The 18,158-nt window shown below is 35.4% G+C and overlaps 2 protein-coding genes across 3 annotated transcripts in view; one reads left to right on the forward strand and one right to left on the reverse strand.

The window, feature by feature from the left end:
* Window positions 1-18,158, forward strand: part of LOC134848482 (long-chain fatty acid transport protein 1-like) — a 348,156-nt gene that overhangs the window by 166,549 nt on the left and 163,449 nt on the right. The gene's annotated exons all lie outside the window — the stretch shown is intronic.
* Window positions 1,800-17,647, reverse strand: LOC134848031 (uncharacterized). The gene is made up of 12 exons (XM_063865358.1): window positions 17,573-17,647; window positions 17,090-17,227; window positions 16,795-16,843; window positions 13,522-13,694; window positions 12,152-12,253; window positions 9,366-9,400; window positions 6,237-6,333; window positions 5,669-5,890; window positions 4,632-4,734; window positions 4,459-4,505; window positions 3,297-3,419; window positions 1,800-2,290 (listed from the first exon to the last, which is right to left on the reverse strand). Exons 1-12 carry the CDS (start codon window positions 17,618-17,620, stop codon window positions 2,141-2,143), a joined length of 1,287 nt encoding a protein of 428 aa, XP_063721428.1. The 5' UTR covers window positions 17,621-17,647; the 3' UTR covers window positions 1,800-2,140.

Below are 18,158 nucleotides of genomic sequence, written 5' to 3' on the forward strand. Positions count from 1 at the left end.
ATGTATCCGATTGTCTTTTTTGTATATCTATCGTATTTATTTGTTATTTCTGTTGTTATAAATGGGGGAGGTAAAGATTGAGCTGTTATATTTGGAGGGTCTAGTGGAAATGGATGTTGAACAATGTTATTTAATCTTACTGTAAGTTCGAATTTTAGTGTGAGACTGCTTTGTTGTAGTATTTGGATATTATGTTCTTGTATATCTTTGTGAATATCAAGTCGATATTGTAATCTATTTACTGCCCAGTTGTGTAGTCTATTACTTTCCTGATGTTGACCAAATAATGGTGGGGGTGCTACGAATGTATTCCAATCTAATAGTAGTGGTATATTTTGAGATGATTGTTCTTGATACCGTGAATCAAGGTTGGTAGGAAAATTGAGGGGAAATGTTGATGGTGATATTTGGCTTAAAGAAGGTGTTGAGGGAAAGGAAAGTGTTTCGGGTAATGTAGATAGTCCAACTCAAGAAGGAGGTTAGGACAAAGAAAAAATTGCAACCTTGCTTGAGTGATTTTCTAAGAAAATGGGATAAGGTCATGAGCATGAACGTCCATGAGCGACCCCCCCGTCCACTTCGGGGCTTGGGTTCCACAGCCCGCGCAGACCAAAGCTAGCGATAACGAGACCAGATCCAAATGCTTGGTCACAAGCGTTTGTTTGAACTATGAAGGCCATTATGATTTGCTTGCCAAGACGTTTAAATCATCCCACTGTTACGGACCGAAAAAAAACATCAGAAAGACGAAATTCTTCACAGTTTATGCAGAAAAATTGATAGAAACAATCATTTAGAAAAAATTATCTCCCTCACGCTATGTAAACGTACACGTTTTATGGGGGTAGTACAACAGTGCCGAAGTACAACAGTGCCGAAAGTGAAAACTTTGTTCAACAGTGCCGAAAATGAAAACTTTGTTCAACAGTGCCGAAAATTTGAACAAATTTCAACATACTAAAGGCGGCAAGCAAAAATTAAACAGAGATCGTTTACAATCTTAAGTGGCATTAAAGATTTTGGGAGAGAAAATTTGCAATTTAGACGTTTTGGCGCCAAAATAATTGTTTAATTTGCTGTTGCAGACATTTTGGCGCCGAAATTGGAGTGATTTTCTTTGATAATTAGCGTCAGTAATTTCCCGCTCTTTAGAAAATGCGTGTAAAGGATTCTGAAATTTTCCCGCCTTTTTCGGCACTGTTGAACCCCCCGTTTTATGTAAACGCAATATATCGCGCGCTAATGATCCCAAACTGGCCTTATTGCCAATTTCCAAAGCCCCTTAACTTTTCGAAAAAGGTCACAATTGTACATATATTTTTTAAAACATTTGAGCTCCGGACAACAAAAATGGGGTTGGAGATATTTACTTATTCCATTCCGGGAAGGGGGTGTAGTTGTAATTTTAATCCCGGAAACTCGAAAAAGCGATAACTGGAAGCAAGCTACAAGTTGAGCAACAGGTGTCGCTTTAAGGTCGCCGGTGAATGCCGGCTCAATAACCGGCTCTAATCTTGTATAAAGTCCTACCCTCTGTTGGCAAGCTCTGAACCCATACCAGCCAGATTGTGCTATAATTTGTCTCATTGTTCTGTATCATTTTTCCCAATTGTCTGGATACAGTTATCTTGCTTTCAAACGTTTTCAGAAAAACTGAATTAACAAATAGTATCTACAGTATTTACACTTGGATCCAATGTACAATTTACAATTACAATTTGCATTCAAAATTAATCATTAAATTTATGATAATGAAAGAGCTTTGAAAAAAATCAAACTATAGTGACATAGAATCAAATTTGTAGTTTATATTGCTGCAGCTCGTTCATTAACAAATTATTACTACTTATTAGTTAAAGCATGGTAAATACTTTCAGTAAAAACAAGAGTAAAAACGTACACAAAACTTCGCACAGAATTCACATTTAAAGTCATTTAGCTCTCTCTCAAAGACACAAATTGGTTTGTTATACTTGAACATTTTTGACAAGTAAAAGCTGTTTATGATTCTTTTCATCCAGATTGTTGATAAGCGACGTTACGTAACTTCTTGTCTCATTGCGTAACATCGAGTGTATGAAGCAACATGATCCTGAGCATTAGTATTTTGAGTTACATAATGATGATAGTTATGATGTCATTACAGTCGGTAGAGCCTGTCGTAGAGTCGGTCCAGACTTCGTTCCAGTTCTCGTCGTTTTCGTGCCCAGTAGAGTTCTTGTTCATACTTCTCGGCGTATTTTTCACTTCCGCTCACGTAAGGGCTATGCAGTCGGGAAATTCTCGCTTCCTGAAAAAAAAACGGATATCTTCAACAATCCCCTCTATGGTGTTGCTTGAGGGTGAGGCAACATTACCCAGCCCAGAAAAATAACCAAACAATGCATGTAGTTCTTAAGCAGGGGCACAACAGCGGTTCGCCGTGATGAGCTTGTACAGCTCTTATGTTGCTCCTTTCCCTCGTGGATAAATGGTCTTAACCAATCTGAGGCGGGTCCAGTATCTATAACCCACCTTTTTGCAACAGGGGGGGGGGGGGGATAATTAAAGAGATCTAAAGAAAAACGAAATGATTGAACGGCTATATTTTTCAAGACATTCAAAGCTTAGTTAGCCCGAAGAGGTTTGAAAGTCTTGACTTGGTATTTTCAATAACCGCTTTAGAATTGGACTTTGGACACCTTAAAATTTCTCAAAATTTGCAAGGGCGCCAATTTAAATAACTTCAAGTTGCAATTGCAAATCTACTTTATTTGTTTTAAGTCCAGTTTTAACTGTTCAATTACTTCTTTATAAGGAGGGGGGGGGGGGGGGGGGGGGGGAGAGATTCGTTACAAAATACCATAGGGGCGGAAATAATTAACAAGATCCAATATATCTAAGGGGCGAAAATTTTTAATTCTCACTCCTTTTTTTCGACACTGGGGGCCTCATTTTAAAATGGGTTTCAACAGATTTTGTACAATATTTGTTGATGTTTAACTGATTTTGAGTGAAAAAGATAACAAATACGGGTTGTAAAACGATGGTCAGTTGCTGTTTTGAAAATTTTTGAACAAAAAAATAGAAAAATGTTGAAAAGTATGAGAGTCAGTTAATAAAAGCAAAAATTTTGAAAAAAATCCCAGAAAAAATGGATTGTGAAATCAGTCTGAAAATTGAGTTTTTCTTGACACGGGGACGCCATAGTTCATTCCCATCCCTATTAGGGTGGTTTGATTGGAACCAAAACTCCTCCCATTCTCAGCAGTTGTTTTTTTTTAATTGTGGTCGCGAAACACTTTTTGTACACTTACCCTCTCAAGTTCCTCCAACATCCTTTTCCTGTCCAGTCGCTCCAGGATGACGTCAGAATACACACTAGTGTAATAGGGCGTGGTGGGGGGAGGGGGCAGAAGGTCGTATTTCAGGTACCGTTCCTACACATAACAATAATACAGTGTGAACGAGTGTTGGCCCCACGTCTCGATGAGTTGGACGAAACGGGTTGAAATTGGTTGAAATCAAGGGTGGATCTAGGATTTTCTCGAGGCGAGGGGGGGATGGGGGAGAATTTCAAGTCGACCTTTTTCTAAGGTCGACCAAATTGATTTTTCGAGCTCTCCCAAAGCACTAAAAAGTCCTTGTTTGGTCAATTTTCTGCGCCGCAGGCAAAATTTGGAAAAAAAAACAGGCCAAAAAAGGCGTTTTTAGACACTTTTTTGGGAATTTATAACCAAAAAATGCGTTTTTTTTGGCACGCGCTCCCCCCCCCCCTCAAAATTAGTATATATTGGTCGTAAAAGCACTGCATTCATGATTTGTATATAGCAAACCTCAAAAGGGTTCAATATTGGTGATAGATTCAACGGATCTACTTAACAATCTCTTCCCCTTTCAAGGAAGGGGGGGGGGATTGTTAAGTAGATTACTTGCAACGAATTTTCGACCAATCAGAATGCAGCAAAATTCGAATATACATACAACGCTCTTGTGCGAATTTACTGTTTTTGTTTACAGGGGTGGAGATTCTTTAGTAGATACAATAGGGGGGGGGGGGGGATTGTTAAGTAGATCCGACTCAACAGTAATACTACTTTGAAAAAAAAACTGCTTCGAGTTAGATTTTCATGAAATGAGCAAAGGGAGAAACAAAAGCTACGCGGTTTAAGTTAAAGTTGCCGTTAGAAAAGCATTTTTGGTGGATCAAGTTAACATCCTCTCCCCCAAATAGACCAAGTTAAGATCCTCCACCCCAGCGCTTATTATAAATTAACTTTGCTAAGCGCTGCATGTAAAACGCTCGATTCCTGATTGGCTGAATAATCCCAACCTAGAACCAAGTTAACATCTCCCCCCCCCCCCCCCCCAAAGCCGTTGGGGGGATGTTAAATTGGTCCTTTTCGGTTTTGCCATTGGAATGTTTTTAGGTTTTTAGATGAGACATATATAGTTGTCATCGGCTGGAAATTTTCTTACCGCTCTAAGATCGTCGTAGCTTTTCTTCAATGGCGCTGAAGAGTAGGCTGAAAAAAGACTAAGATCAGAAAAAGCAAAATAACTCAAGGGTATTGACTTTCCGTCTGAATTCAACAAAGCAACTAAGAATTTAACATTTGAAAAAAAATCGAAAAAGTTTTCGGTCTATTTACGTCTCGATGGCTTCAGCTCTAGTGCCTCGTTGTCACTATAGTCGTCTTCATCAGAGAAATTGACGACCTTGACCCCATTGTCACGGTACTTGCTTCCCACATCCTGCAAGAAAACAAACAATATTTTAGGATATATATAAAAATTATTATTACATTACGTAATCTTGATCTTACGAAATCAAAATGTATGAAAACACCTGCAGAACAAACATTGTCATAATGCAAAAAAAACAGCCGGTTACTTTGCAAGTAGCACAGAATGTTCTGACCATGGTCTTTGAAAAACTCCCAAGAAAAAAAGTTTTTTTTTTCAAATTAGTGTAATTTTTTCTGCGTGTTGTGATAAAAAGATCTGACGTAAAACTATAATTTCGTCATATTCCACTATCAGTAAAATGCTCAAACATGAGAACAGTTTTCGAAGAAAAAATAAAATGACTAAGAAAACAAAAAAATCATAAGAATAGCAAATTTTTTTCAAATGTTTTTTTTTGCAGAATATTTTTGAATTTTTGATTCCCAAAATGGCATTAAAAATATCCAAAAACTGATTTTACTCGAGTAAAAATGAAATTAAGCATAAATAAACTAATTTAAACGGCCTTAATTAAGCATAAATAAGCGTGCTCGCTAGCTTTACTCATACGAATTTTGAAATTCAAACCGGTTTTTCTCGACACAGGAATTTTTTTTGAAATTTTGAAATTTTGTTCGAGTCAGACTGAAAGGGCTTAAATATGATATATCACTCAACTCTCCGCGATGATTATTTTGTGTAGCTGACTTTGCGCAGAAAACAAAACCACAAGAAAAAAACTAAAACACACCCGAATACAAAGTTCCTCCCTAGTTTTCAAATGCTCGGAAACAAAAAAATGCACTGTAAACAAATTCACTATTGTGAACACATTTGTTCTTAACACATTTCTTCGTAATGTCATACATATTTATACATAGTAGCATGCAAATTGAAGATGAGAATTGAAACTTGCAATAATAAGGTGGGGGGGGGCAGATTGAGATAATGATAAGCTTACGTATTCATCATCATCGTAGTCATTGTAAGCATCAGCAGCATTTGGTCCGAAGTGTTTCTCCACCATGTAACTTTTACTCCCCCCTCCAAATCCCCTAACCCCTTGACTGGACTTGGCTCTCTTCCCTTTGGTCCCCTTCCTCTTCTTCGTGGACCTGCTGGGCCTGACGAGTGCCTCGGTTGCCGCCATCGGCTCACTAGTCTTCAAAATATCCTTGTCAACCTGTGAATGAAAAAAAAACCAAAGCAAAAAGGATTAAAATATTTTTTACAACCTTTTACAAGCTCGCAAATCAATTTTGAGAATGAACTAAGATAATTTGCATTGGATTAGCGCATGATAGTAATCTCCGCTATGGTAACAAACCAATATCAGAAAAAAAATTCCGACTGAAAATCGGCACCAATTTTGGATAATTTGTCATTACTGTGATCGATAAAAAATAATTTCTAAGAATTTTTCAGTTCTATTTATATCACTTCACGTGATCCCATCTAAAATTTCAAAGATTGTATCACGTGATGGTATCAAATATGGCCATTGTCATTCATTTTAAAACCATCCTTACCTTCCTGACAACAAATGGTGGTTTGTGACAGAGTCCATTGGCCTTCAGATTAGTCATCGATTTGGAGCGACTCAGGCCACGAGAGGGCGACGGAGACCTTCAAAAAATAATTTGAATTGGTCGGAAAGTTTGGCATAAAACGTTTACCGAACTGCTGTGCTAAAAATTTAGCTAACCGTTGAAAAGAAACGCCAAAAATTTTGAGCAACCTTATTTTTTTTGTTTGTCTTTTTCATCCATCTAAATGCTTCTTCAAATAAGAAATTTAGTCCAACTTTTAAATTTTGAAATGAAGGTTGGAACTAATTGCAAAATGCCTAGAGACTTTTGAACAAACATTGAATTAATAATAAATTGTATTCTCTAAATTGGCGCCTCTAACTTTTATATACAAAAATTCGAGAAAAGTGTAAGTAGAAACAGAAGTTATTGTAAAGAAAAGATAGATGTTTGAGGAGACATTTAAACCTGAAATGCTTCACTATTTTGAACTTTGGATTCTCTCTTTTGGTACTTGAGATCGACCAAACCGGAACTACTTTCGCATCTACCGGTTCAAATTTACTGCCCAAAGGAGCCACCTTTGCTCGTTTGGCCGAAAGTCTGAAATTCTGACTAATTTTCCCAAATTTTGCTTGATTTTGGCTCTTAATATATTTTCCCAGTCTCGATCGCGAAGCAGCATTTGTCTTCAATTTAGAACTGCTCTTCTTTGGCACGTCTTCTCTAAGCTTGAATTCGTTAGCAAGAATACTTTGAATTTTGCTCTGCAAAAGTTCGGACGCTCTTTTGTCTGTTTCGATTCTTTCGATTTGTCGTGATTTCGGCTTAGAAGATATTCTCAGCCTATCACCAGCGCCACCGCCGCTCTTTTTAGACTCACTTGACCTTCTAGGATTACTCGAGGTCATTATGTTTTCAGAATGCTCAAAACTTTGTTCATTTATCAAAGCTTTGTCATCAACTAGCCCAGTTCCTATTCTTTCAGGTAAACTTGGACAATCATTTTGGTTTTTTTTAGCAGCAATTTCAGTTTTTCGAGGACATTTGGGTCGCGATTCTGGTATTGCCAATTGGTTTTGTTCAGTAAGATCAACTTCAGAGCAATTATAAGGCGTTATAGGGTAGTTAACCAAACTATTGGGGTTATATTCGTTTTCAAAACTCGAAGGAGAATCCGGCCATACTTCGTTATAAATTTCACATCGCTGCGAATCCTCGAACACTTGATGAGGAGTTTGTAAGTCATAACCAGCGGCTGTCGAAATATTAACATGTGTCGAAACATCTGGGAAATCTAGACTTCTCAGAGACGCAACACTCATTTTTTCACAAATTTCTTCGGCATCTTGAAGTGTACTTGGAGAAAATTTAGAAGCATTTTTTGCCATATATGCTTCTTCAAAACAATGTAAAAGACTTAAATTGCGGACGGGTGAAAAATCTCCATGAGAACCGATTGAGTTTCGTTGTTGCCGGGACTGGACTATCTGGAAAAACCGACTCCGAGCACTGGCATAAACATCGGATTGTATGGAATTAATTTCCCAATTCTCAGTTTCTCGACCCAAAATTGGGCTGATGTCTAAGTTTTGAAGTTGCTGTTTGTCTTGTATAGCAATTTTAAATCAGAGATATTGCATAATTCTACTAACCAGCAAGAAAAAAAATGTGTGTACTATTAACGATAAAATTATATATACAAAATATAAAACTATTTGTGAACATCATTTGCCATACATTTTTTGACCGTTGACATGATATTCGAAAAAAACTAAAAACTAAGAAATCAGAAAATGATTCAAAAAGTCGCTTTCATGTGAGACTAATAAAATAAAGATTTATACTGAGAAAAATGGCAACAACCAAATTCTGCTTTTGCTCAATCATTTCGTTATCAAAAAAAATCACTGGTCAAAATCGTTATAAAAATCAATGATTTAAACATGTTGCAGTTCTTCCGAGAGGATCCATTTCAGGATGTCTCTTCTCTCTCTCCTCTAAATCGTCGTCTTCTTTTAGAAAAGTTGATTTGGAGTCAGGCACTGGTTCCTCAAAATCGGGCGCCGATGCGGGAGGCATCGCGGAAACACTATCGAACTCTGGATGAAGTCATAAAAATCAAGTCAGAAAATCAAGCTAGAAAAAGTCAAAAGCCAAATGTTGTGTAATTTCTCAAGTGTTGAAACCTACTTCAAGCTTCTCAAGTGATTACAAAAATTAAACACGACATGTGTAGCCGACTAATTAATAATTATTATAGAATCTACGATTTTTACAAAACTTTGCAAAAAAAATGTTTTAGTATAATTTTTGTAAGCTTTTGGCCGTTTTTCTTATTACTTACTTCGTGAAAATTTGAGAAAAAAAAATAGCCAATGTGCTTGTTTTTTTTTATCGAAAAGGAGCTAAACTCAATAACCCTAGCAGACTTAGTTGGAGTGGTCATTTCGTGCGGTTTCTGAATTGAGATGTATAGCTTCACCCAAATCAGTCTGAATAGCTGCTGATTTTTTCTCATTCGTTTGACTTTTACAGCTTTTGTTGCTGTTATAAGGCTTAACTTCACCATTTTTAGTCTTAAATCGCGTAGATTTAACTCCTTTACTCGGAACTTCTTTCTTTTTAGTATGATTGTTACTTCTGTAAGTAACAGCAGCTTGGTTTTTTCGGGCTTTGTTTTTGCCCTTAGCTGGCTGATTTTTGCCCATTCGTTGGAACCCATCTATCGTTTCATTTGGTTTGAAGCTTCGAGGTTCGAATTTGCTCAGATCTGGTCCTTCATTTTGGTCCGGACCGTTTGTTCCGGCGTTAGATCCAGAAGGATCGCTAGATTTATTGCAAACATATTTAATTCAAATGCGCAAGAAGTTTACCGAGGAAAAAAACTGGTCTATCAAATTTGTTAGTCACAATGTTTTCACGTTGACTTTAAGTTTTGACAAGATCTGCAGTAAACTGGTTAATTTCTTTGAAAAAGATGAGAGAATTGTAATTTATTTCATTCATATTAGAAATATTTAATTCGAAATTAAAAATGTTAAATTTAATCGTACTAGAAAAAAAAAGTTATCCCAATTGGTTAATTTAAAAAATGAAATATTTAAGTTATAAAAATTTTTGAATTACCTGTTTCTGTTTTCACTTCCGCCGGTTGTTCCTTCCTGAAAACAGAATTGGTTCTCAGTATTAAAATCGCAGGAAAAATTTTATTCATAACAAAAAGGTGAAGTTTTTCGTTTAAACTTTTCGTTTTCGAAACATTTATCTCAATTGAGTGCACAGCGAAATGCAGTTGTTGAACAATTTGTTTGTGCAAAAGTGTCGGTTGCTGCAAAAATGAAGGAACATTACCAAAATTTTAGATGACAATTTTAAGAGCTTCTAAACAAAAATAAATCAGATAGTTTATGAAATAAAAACTAATCTAAATCGCGGTATTACAAGTATTCAAGAACAACAATATTACCGAGGTTGCTTTTTCTTCGAAGGATTGATCACAATCCTTAAAATATTTTGGAGCAAAAATCATTTTTTTTAGATCTGTCAACCTTTCAACATTCTGCACAGTACATGAGCAATACATTGATGATATTTAAGCTTAAATAAGCTGATAATACTTTGTTCTCGGAGCTTTAACTCCGATCCTTCTTTCACCATACCACTACAGTCAAAACTCTTTCGAAACTGTCTACGGCAGTTGCGCAACATCCGGCTATTCTAATAGATAAGACCGTGAGGCGACAATTCGTAACAGGCGACGATCCGTAGCAGGCAACAATTCGCAACAAGTGTCAATTCGTTACAATTGATTAAGCGGGGAACATTTATTCACACGCAGTATTCCTCTCGTGCCGGATGTAAGTGCAGCGAAACAAGCGTATGCTACTTGTCGATGCCTTGTCAGAAATTGCCGCTCGTTACGAACTGTCGCTTGTTACGAATTGTCGAGTGTTTCAAAGTGTCGCCTGTTTCAAACTGTCGCCCTACCAGATAAGACAACTCTCGAATAGAGAAAGGTAACTATGGCAATGGGTCTTTTTTTTTCACGCAGTTGACAATCCTCGAGGAAGTTTATAGGCCAAGTGTGTCTATCTTATTGAAACCCTTTCTGCCGTGATGTGAATTCCAAAAAACATAGCCAACTGACAGCTGGAAAAGAGTAATGAATGCAAGTAAACAGAAGAAAAACTGACTTGGTTGAAAAAATCTCAACTTTCGAATTTCAAAGAAAAAATAGATGCCCTTTAAGCTCTTCGAATTTCTACGACAATTTATGATTGACGCTTTTTTGAGAACATTCACCCAGCTTGAGAAAACTGGATCATTAGGTAAAGTTTTCAATCTGCTGAAAATATAAAAATTTCCACGTTCGTAATTAAAGAGTGCTATTTACGTTATTTTCAGCACATGGATTTCAATTGAACTCAAAAAATGCATATATAACTAAGTGTATTCATAAATGCATTAATATGTATGAATGCACATGTGTAGTTATAAGAGCATTTTAAGACTTTCTCCTGAAAAAAAAAAACAAAAAAACACCAAGACTTATATACGAGTTTTTACTACGTTCATTACTCTTAACAAGATATTTAAAAAATTCTCGCTGTCAAGAAAAGCCATTTCCAACTTTTTGCTATTCAGAATCAATTCGTAGGATCTGATTTCTGACTCGGTAAATGCTAGGGGGAAAATACTAGCACCTAACTTTTAACCCAACCAATGCAAAAAAGAGCAAAAAAATTAAAACGAAAGTTGAAAAAAATCCAAACGTTTTGTTAATTGATGATACAAAAGCTGCGATCTTCATTTGCATACAAAAACCTGTATACAAAGGTGACGCTTTCGCATTGCTCTACAAATTTTAAAACCGGACTTCATTTGTAACCAAGGATTTGTATACAAAGATCTCGCTTTTGCATTCCTCTACAAATTTTAAAACCGACTACCATTCATAACATTTGCTGTTTTTCAGTTTTGTCTTGTGAATCAATATATGTACGTTATTTTTAAATCAACTTACGCTCCAAAAAAATTGTTACAAGCGTGAATCTCAATTGCTACAAAAAAGATAATGTCCATCATTTTTTGAAATAATCACATATTTTTATCCACCATGAAATAGATAAGACGCATATGCATAAAAGGAATAACAGTCTGCTAATCAAACGAGGATAGCCGGTTGCTGGGAAAGCACATACTGTTCCGATCACCCTTATTTCTGCATTGAAATTTTTAAATTAGAAATTAGATATCGAAAAAAAAAATCAAATAAGGGCTTTAAATGGATAACAAACTTGACCCTCGTACGATTTTTCTTTGAGGTACTCAAAACACCCTACACCTCAGTGCTTTGCCTTCGCTTGGTCTAACTGAGTGAAAATAAATAAGTTAAAGCAAGATGTTTTGTTACTGTTCCTAGCATCAAACGTGTAGATTTGAGTGGTTTTGTTTTCATTTCACACAAATTCAGGTGCTACAAAACACTTATATATTGATACCCTTATAGTCGCCTTTTGATCTGTTTTGAAATTTTTTTTTTATCACAGATAAGATGCACTTCGCAGCAAAAGCAGAAAAAGTGCCAAAAGGGGCTCTAAAAACGGCAAGAAAACAAATATTCTTTAAAAACTTCAAAATATGACTTTTTTGCTTACCACTATGCCATGTCGCCTAGTTTTACAAAACTTCAGCGCACATTCTATTCAAAGATAAAAGGCAGTTTCACTTTAAGAAAGGGAGCAAAATATTATTATTTTCAATTATTCAAATTACAACAAAAAAAATCACATTATTTTGAGAACTTGATTCAAAATTATAACTTCGCTCATAACCTTTTATATTCTACTTGCACAGCAACCAGCTAATCTTACTATCTCATATGACCTTATAAGGAATAGACATAAACTGACCCTGTTGATCATGTGTATCTTGTCGTTCAGTTCGTCAGATGCGGTCGTGTGCACTTCGTTCACAGCCGTCACCGAGGCGAACTCCACCTTCGGAGATATTCCCTAAAAGGAAATAACAGGAGATAATTAGTTACAGTTGGTCTCAAACGTTTGATCACGGAATCCACAGTTTTGGTCATTTTTTTATCACAAAATCCGCAGTTTTGGTCATTTTTTTATCACGGAATCCGCAGCGTACCTTTTAGAGCCCTTTCTCACGGAATCAGCAGCAAAAAATAAGATCAAAGGGCTGTAGATAAACTGGATTTTATTTTTCAGGTCTAAAACAACCGAATCCGCATTTGCAAAAAATACACACCTAGGCCCGAAGGAAAAAATAGAAAAAAAAATCTAAAATCTTCTAGGCAGTCGCGTGCCGAGGGGACCATTCAACCCTGAATGATGTTTGCCATTTTTGTCTAAGGTTTCAGTTTTGAGATTATTATACTGTATATATTTTCGCCAAATGGTGCAATAAAATGCCCTTTTTGTTATATACACCTCGCCAAAACAGCATTTTTCGCAAAAAAACCTCCAGGGGCACAAAAATTTGGCAAAAGGGTTTGGTGCATAAATGATTTTGGAATAGTTCGTAAAACAATTTGGACAACCTAATAAGGTCGATGATTTTTGCGATTTCTTAAAAACTAAATCCTCCATTAACTATATAAAAACTTTCAGATAGCATTGGAATTCTAATTCATTTAATGATCTAGCAAGTAAAACTCATACTATGAAATTTAATTTCAAGACAGCAAAATTAAAAATTTTCAGCATGCTTTTTGGTCATAGAATTTTCAAATACATTCTGTATGACTGGCTTGTAGATCTTCTATTGTATATTTTACAGAAAAAAGAATCAAATAATCATGTTCAGTTTCACCAAGTAAATTGTTTGCTTCTTTAATATGATTTCAAACACGCTTACTTAATAGTACATTTGAATTTTTTGCAGAGTTTTTGATGCAAGCAAAAGCTATACGAAGCTAACAAGTCAAAATCAATTAAAACTAAGTTTTTCAAATTTAGTTTATCTAAAATTTGAATGGTTAGACTTAATCATCATAAAAAGAAAACAAATTAACGACGAACTACGAAGTTGCCAAAAAAATTAAAGTTGGAAATACTTTTATTTTTCCACGAGGAAGACAGGAAACATTGGACAAACCTGGACATCAATTCTGACTTCATCGATTTATGTTTTCGAAAGCAGCCAAACCACTCTTCTCAGAACAAATATCAATGTTAAGATAAAAAACGCCGTTTTTTGAACTTTGGCTGAAATTAGTTGAATAGAAAAAGGAGTAGTTTCAGATAGAACGAGTAATTACGCTGAAATGTAGTGTTTTGGTGAGTAGTAGCTCTCTGTCCGCGCCAGAGTAGACTGGTACTTGAGAGGGGTAGGGGAAGAGGAAGTCTTTAGCTCTCATCTCGAGATTGGCCAGCACCACTCCAGCATGGATGAAGCGGCTCTTTTGGATCACTTCTATCGTCACAGTCTCATCTGAACAAAAAAAATACCTTTCTTATTATAGCCCCCAGCCTAGCGACATAAAAGTTATAGCCATCAATTTTACCAAGCCCAACCCTAGAAACAATCTAGTTCGAAATAAAATTGCATAGAACTGCTTCAAAACCCTCATTCACATTAACTGAAAACTCAAACTTGGAACCAAGTTAAATTCTGCTCCCAAAATATCTTCGAATACCACGCAAATGAGCTTCTGAAATTTGTACTCAAGTCTGAGCAAACTACATTATGAATAATTTTGAACAAAATGTTTACTTTTCAAATTTCTCTGAAAGCCATAATGAGGGTTCATGTTAACTTGCTTTCACTGGAAAAAGAACATAGAAAGATCTTCAATACGGTACATGTGAAACAAAACAAATCTTTTAAGCAAATATCACATTTTTTCATTATCACAAAACATCTTGTTTAATTCAAACTCTGCATTAGTAAGATACATTTTTAGAAGATGAAAAAATGAAAAAGTTCAACCAATTGGTTAAATGCTGCTAGACAATCCTATAAAAGTTTGGTGCTTATGTGAAAAATGAGCCTTCAAAACCTCGTAGTTTTCGAGATATCGAACTTCTGAAAATTTTTGAAAGTTTCTCAATAGATATTTTAAAAAAACTTAGAAAAGAAAGAATCAAATTAATGTTTTGTTTCAAATGTTAATAAAACTTAATCGCCCCAAGTGGGTAAAAACGAAGTGAACTTTTGATTTTAAGGGTATTCAAAAAGAAACAAGGATAGCCGGTTGTTGTGCAAGCAGTACAGAATAATCAAACCAAACTCTTAAAAACCTACAAAAAAAGTTTTTCTTAAATTAATTGCATCTTTTTTTGTGTGCGGTTTGCTGAAAAGATCTTAACAAAAAACTAAATTTTAGGCATTTCCGATATTCACAGTTAAAAATTGCAGATATATTTTCAAAATTTATAAGTTATTGATTCCCACGAAGGCGCTAAAAACTTTGAAAACTTATTTTATTGAAATTTCCGACCTACTCATGGCTTATTTACTAATAATCTGCTCCTATCCTTCTAAAATAAGCCTGCTTGCTCGTTTTACTCGCTCGAAATTAGACAAAAAATCAGAAATTGTTTTTCTCGCCTCTCAGATAACTTTTTGGAAACTTTTAAAATGTTTTCCGAATCACGTTAAACTTTTCAAAGTGAATTTTTTAATGTCGTTCAAATCACGTTGAACATTTTAATTTTTTAAAACAATTTAACCCATAAAATTTCATATTCTGATTTTCTAACGCTTGCTATTCGTAAGCGTAACAATCACAGCAGGTTGCGCAGCCAAAATACCAAGCTCCGGCCAAAATTAAAAAAACTAAAAAGACGAAAAGAGATTTTTTGAATTTGAAACAAACAGTGTTCACAATTTTTCATACTAATTTTTTGAACTTAATTACGGAAGGCTTTAGAGGGTGATTTAGGTTTTTAAAAACGTTTCTCGTTCGAGAGCAATCGCTCTCCAATAAAAACAAAAAAATTAACAGAAAGAAAAAATTAGGATTAAAAGCCGACAGAATTAAAGCCGACCGACCTCAGTGCCGAAAATCTACAACGACAAAAATTACCTTGCAACTTTTAAGTGCACCCAAGGCATGTATGTAATTAATACACTACTTAAAAAGCCATTAAAACAGCGTTTATAAACTATACTGATTACCATTTGACTGATCATTGATAAAAGTTATTTACCGGAAAAAAGTCTAGCAACCAGTTGCTTTACCCTTGCTTATCGCAAAAATAAGAAAAAATTTGATAACTCAAAAAACTAATAAGTCGCCCAATGCAAATTAATTTAAAAATTTTTTGCTCAACAAACGGCGCAAAAAATAGAGGTCGGAGTATACTGAAATCGGAAATCGTAAACTTAGAACAAACATTGAACAAAAACAAATTTCGACAAAGAGTCGAAGCTGTATGTCGCAAACAAAAGCAACAATACGGCAAAAAGTAGCTGTAAAAATGTTTGAACACAGAGGCTTCGCTCTGCAAACACTAGCGAATAAACGACAAAAAGCAGCTCTATAAAGTGATATCAGAAAAAGTAGAAACAAGCCTCGAATTAGTAAAAATTCGGCTACGTCTCGGATTCTATTTGCGACCTAGAAATTATGAGTCTCACGCACTAACCACTCAGCCATGGACGCAGGATAAATCACAAATAGTGGCCTCAAATGAAGCAGAGAACAGATGCTTTGAAATTTCATCGCAACATCGTGATTATAACAAAAGCGCCACCAAATAAGTCAATACTTTTAATTAACCTTTTTATTTGCGAGTTAGGTTAAAAAAGGAGTTTCGTACTAATACACTTCGCTTGCAAGCTGGCAAGTGTAAATAACGAAATAAGGAGTAAAAAGGGAACAAATTAGAAAAATAAAACTTTCGATGTTTGTGATGGAATCTAACCCCGCGACCTAAAGATTAAGAGTCTCATATCACCGCACCTGCGCTTGGGTCGTTTGAAAATCACTAAACACTAGCCACCAAAATAGCAGATACAAAAGATGCTATGTCAGCAAAAATGCCCCCAAATGAGCACTATTATTAGCGAGTTGGGTTTAAAAAGAGCACTTCCTAATGTGACATTACGCTCGCAAGCTCGCATAAGTACATAGAGCAGGAATTCAAAATGCAGACAACCTCAAAATAAGCCTGTTGGTTAACGAAAGTACAGATTTGTAGAAAATCACCAATTTCAGTCGTCCTGTGAGCTAAGTTATCTTAAAGAAAAAAGTATTGTACCCGGTTTCAGTACTCTTCCTTATCGCAAGGATAAAATGGAAGTAAATAGAATATGGTAGAATCGAAACCCACTATAATGATAAGTAATAGCAAAAGTATGAGGGTATAGCGATAAGCATATGTAACTATTAGTGTGTCATAATTGTTTTAATTATGCGACCTTTCAGAGAAAAAGCAATTTCGTCTGATAATCAATTTGAATAAGTGAATGTGTCAACTGCAATTTTTAATGAGTGCATGCTTATTGACACACACGCTAATAAACCGGCCCTCAAAAATTTAGCTGCCAATGAAAAGAAAAGGTTGAGAAACTTCAAATCACTTACTGCTTAAAGACTCGTGCAACTCCAGGGGATTAACGCAATTGTAGAAGACCTGAAGCAGAAAAAGAACTGCAAGCTAGCTTGAAACAAACGTTAGCTGAAACAATTTAATGTGCAAGATAAATCGATAATTGTCATATTTATAAGCCTAAATTAATAGTTTCATGAAAAAATGGTTTAAATGATATGATTAAAACTTCAAAGCTAGAATAACTCAAAAATTTTACGTCCAAAAACGGCAAGATTTTCTGTCTGAATAGCAATATTATAACTTTGCATTCAAAACACAAAAACTAACCTTTCTGAATTTGAAGCGTTCGTTGAAGTACAGTGGGAATATTGCAGGGACTGGAATGGATTGTTTATGCAGGCCAAAGACACAAATGTCTACGAAGATATCCTCCCGATCTTTCAAAATCACACCCGGACAAGATACCTATACAACCAGGATAGCAAAATAAAACAAAGAAAACATTATTTTTAGTAAATTATTAAACAAAGAGGAAAAACTTAAATCAAAAAACACTTTTCGGGGTTTTTAAATTTTCTTCTAATTCTTAGAAGTGGTTCGAAAAAAAAAATACGATTGAACGAGTTTACTTGTGAAGAAAACGTTTTACTTTTGTTTCAAAAATTTTAGGTGAAAAAATGATGGTCAGTTGAATCCAACAAGTTTCAAGTTCGATAGAAAAATCATTCCAAGTTGTCAACCACTTTCATTACTTTGAAGTCATACATCTATTAAAATCTATACCTATACCAATAACGCTTGGAAACATACCGAGTATAATGTCAGGTCAACTGACACGGCTAAGGACTTGTTCGGCATCCAACCTGAAATTAGGAAAAGCAAAAAATTATCTGCCCCTGTTGCATTAGCTTGAAATAATAGTTAGCAAAAGCATTGCAGAGAGGAGAAGAGAGCCACATATGAAACGAATATCGGTTGCTGCACTTCTCAGTTGCTGCATTCTGAACGTCAAATGCAGTCCCGCTCAATTTTTTTGATTGCTCACTTAATCAGTTGACGAACATTTGAAAATGAACGTATTAAACTGAAACCTTGATGTAAAATCGACTTCTATCTGGTAGTTCATTATAGTGAAGCAACGATATTTACAGTTACCAGAAACCATTGTATTGACCTTAGATTATCACCGGCTTAGGCTTAGGCTGATGCTCAGACTTTGAATTACAATTTCAGTCATCAATTTTTTCTGTTAACTGAAGTGAGGATGAGCAAGCTTCGATGAAACTGAACAGAACGAGCAATTGCGCAAATTCGAATGAAACGTTGCCATTCCTTTTTTATTACTCATCATCTGCAGTTTTTTTCGAATCTTTTCAATTAAACATGATAAATCAAT

This window comes from Symsagittifera roscoffensis, chromosome 6 (assembly GCF_963678635.1).
Source record: "Symsagittifera roscoffensis chromosome 6, txSymRosc1.1, whole genome shotgun sequence".
In the NCBI taxonomy this organism is placed as follows: domain Eukaryota; kingdom Metazoa; phylum Xenacoelomorpha; order Acoela; family Convolutidae; genus Symsagittifera; species Symsagittifera roscoffensis.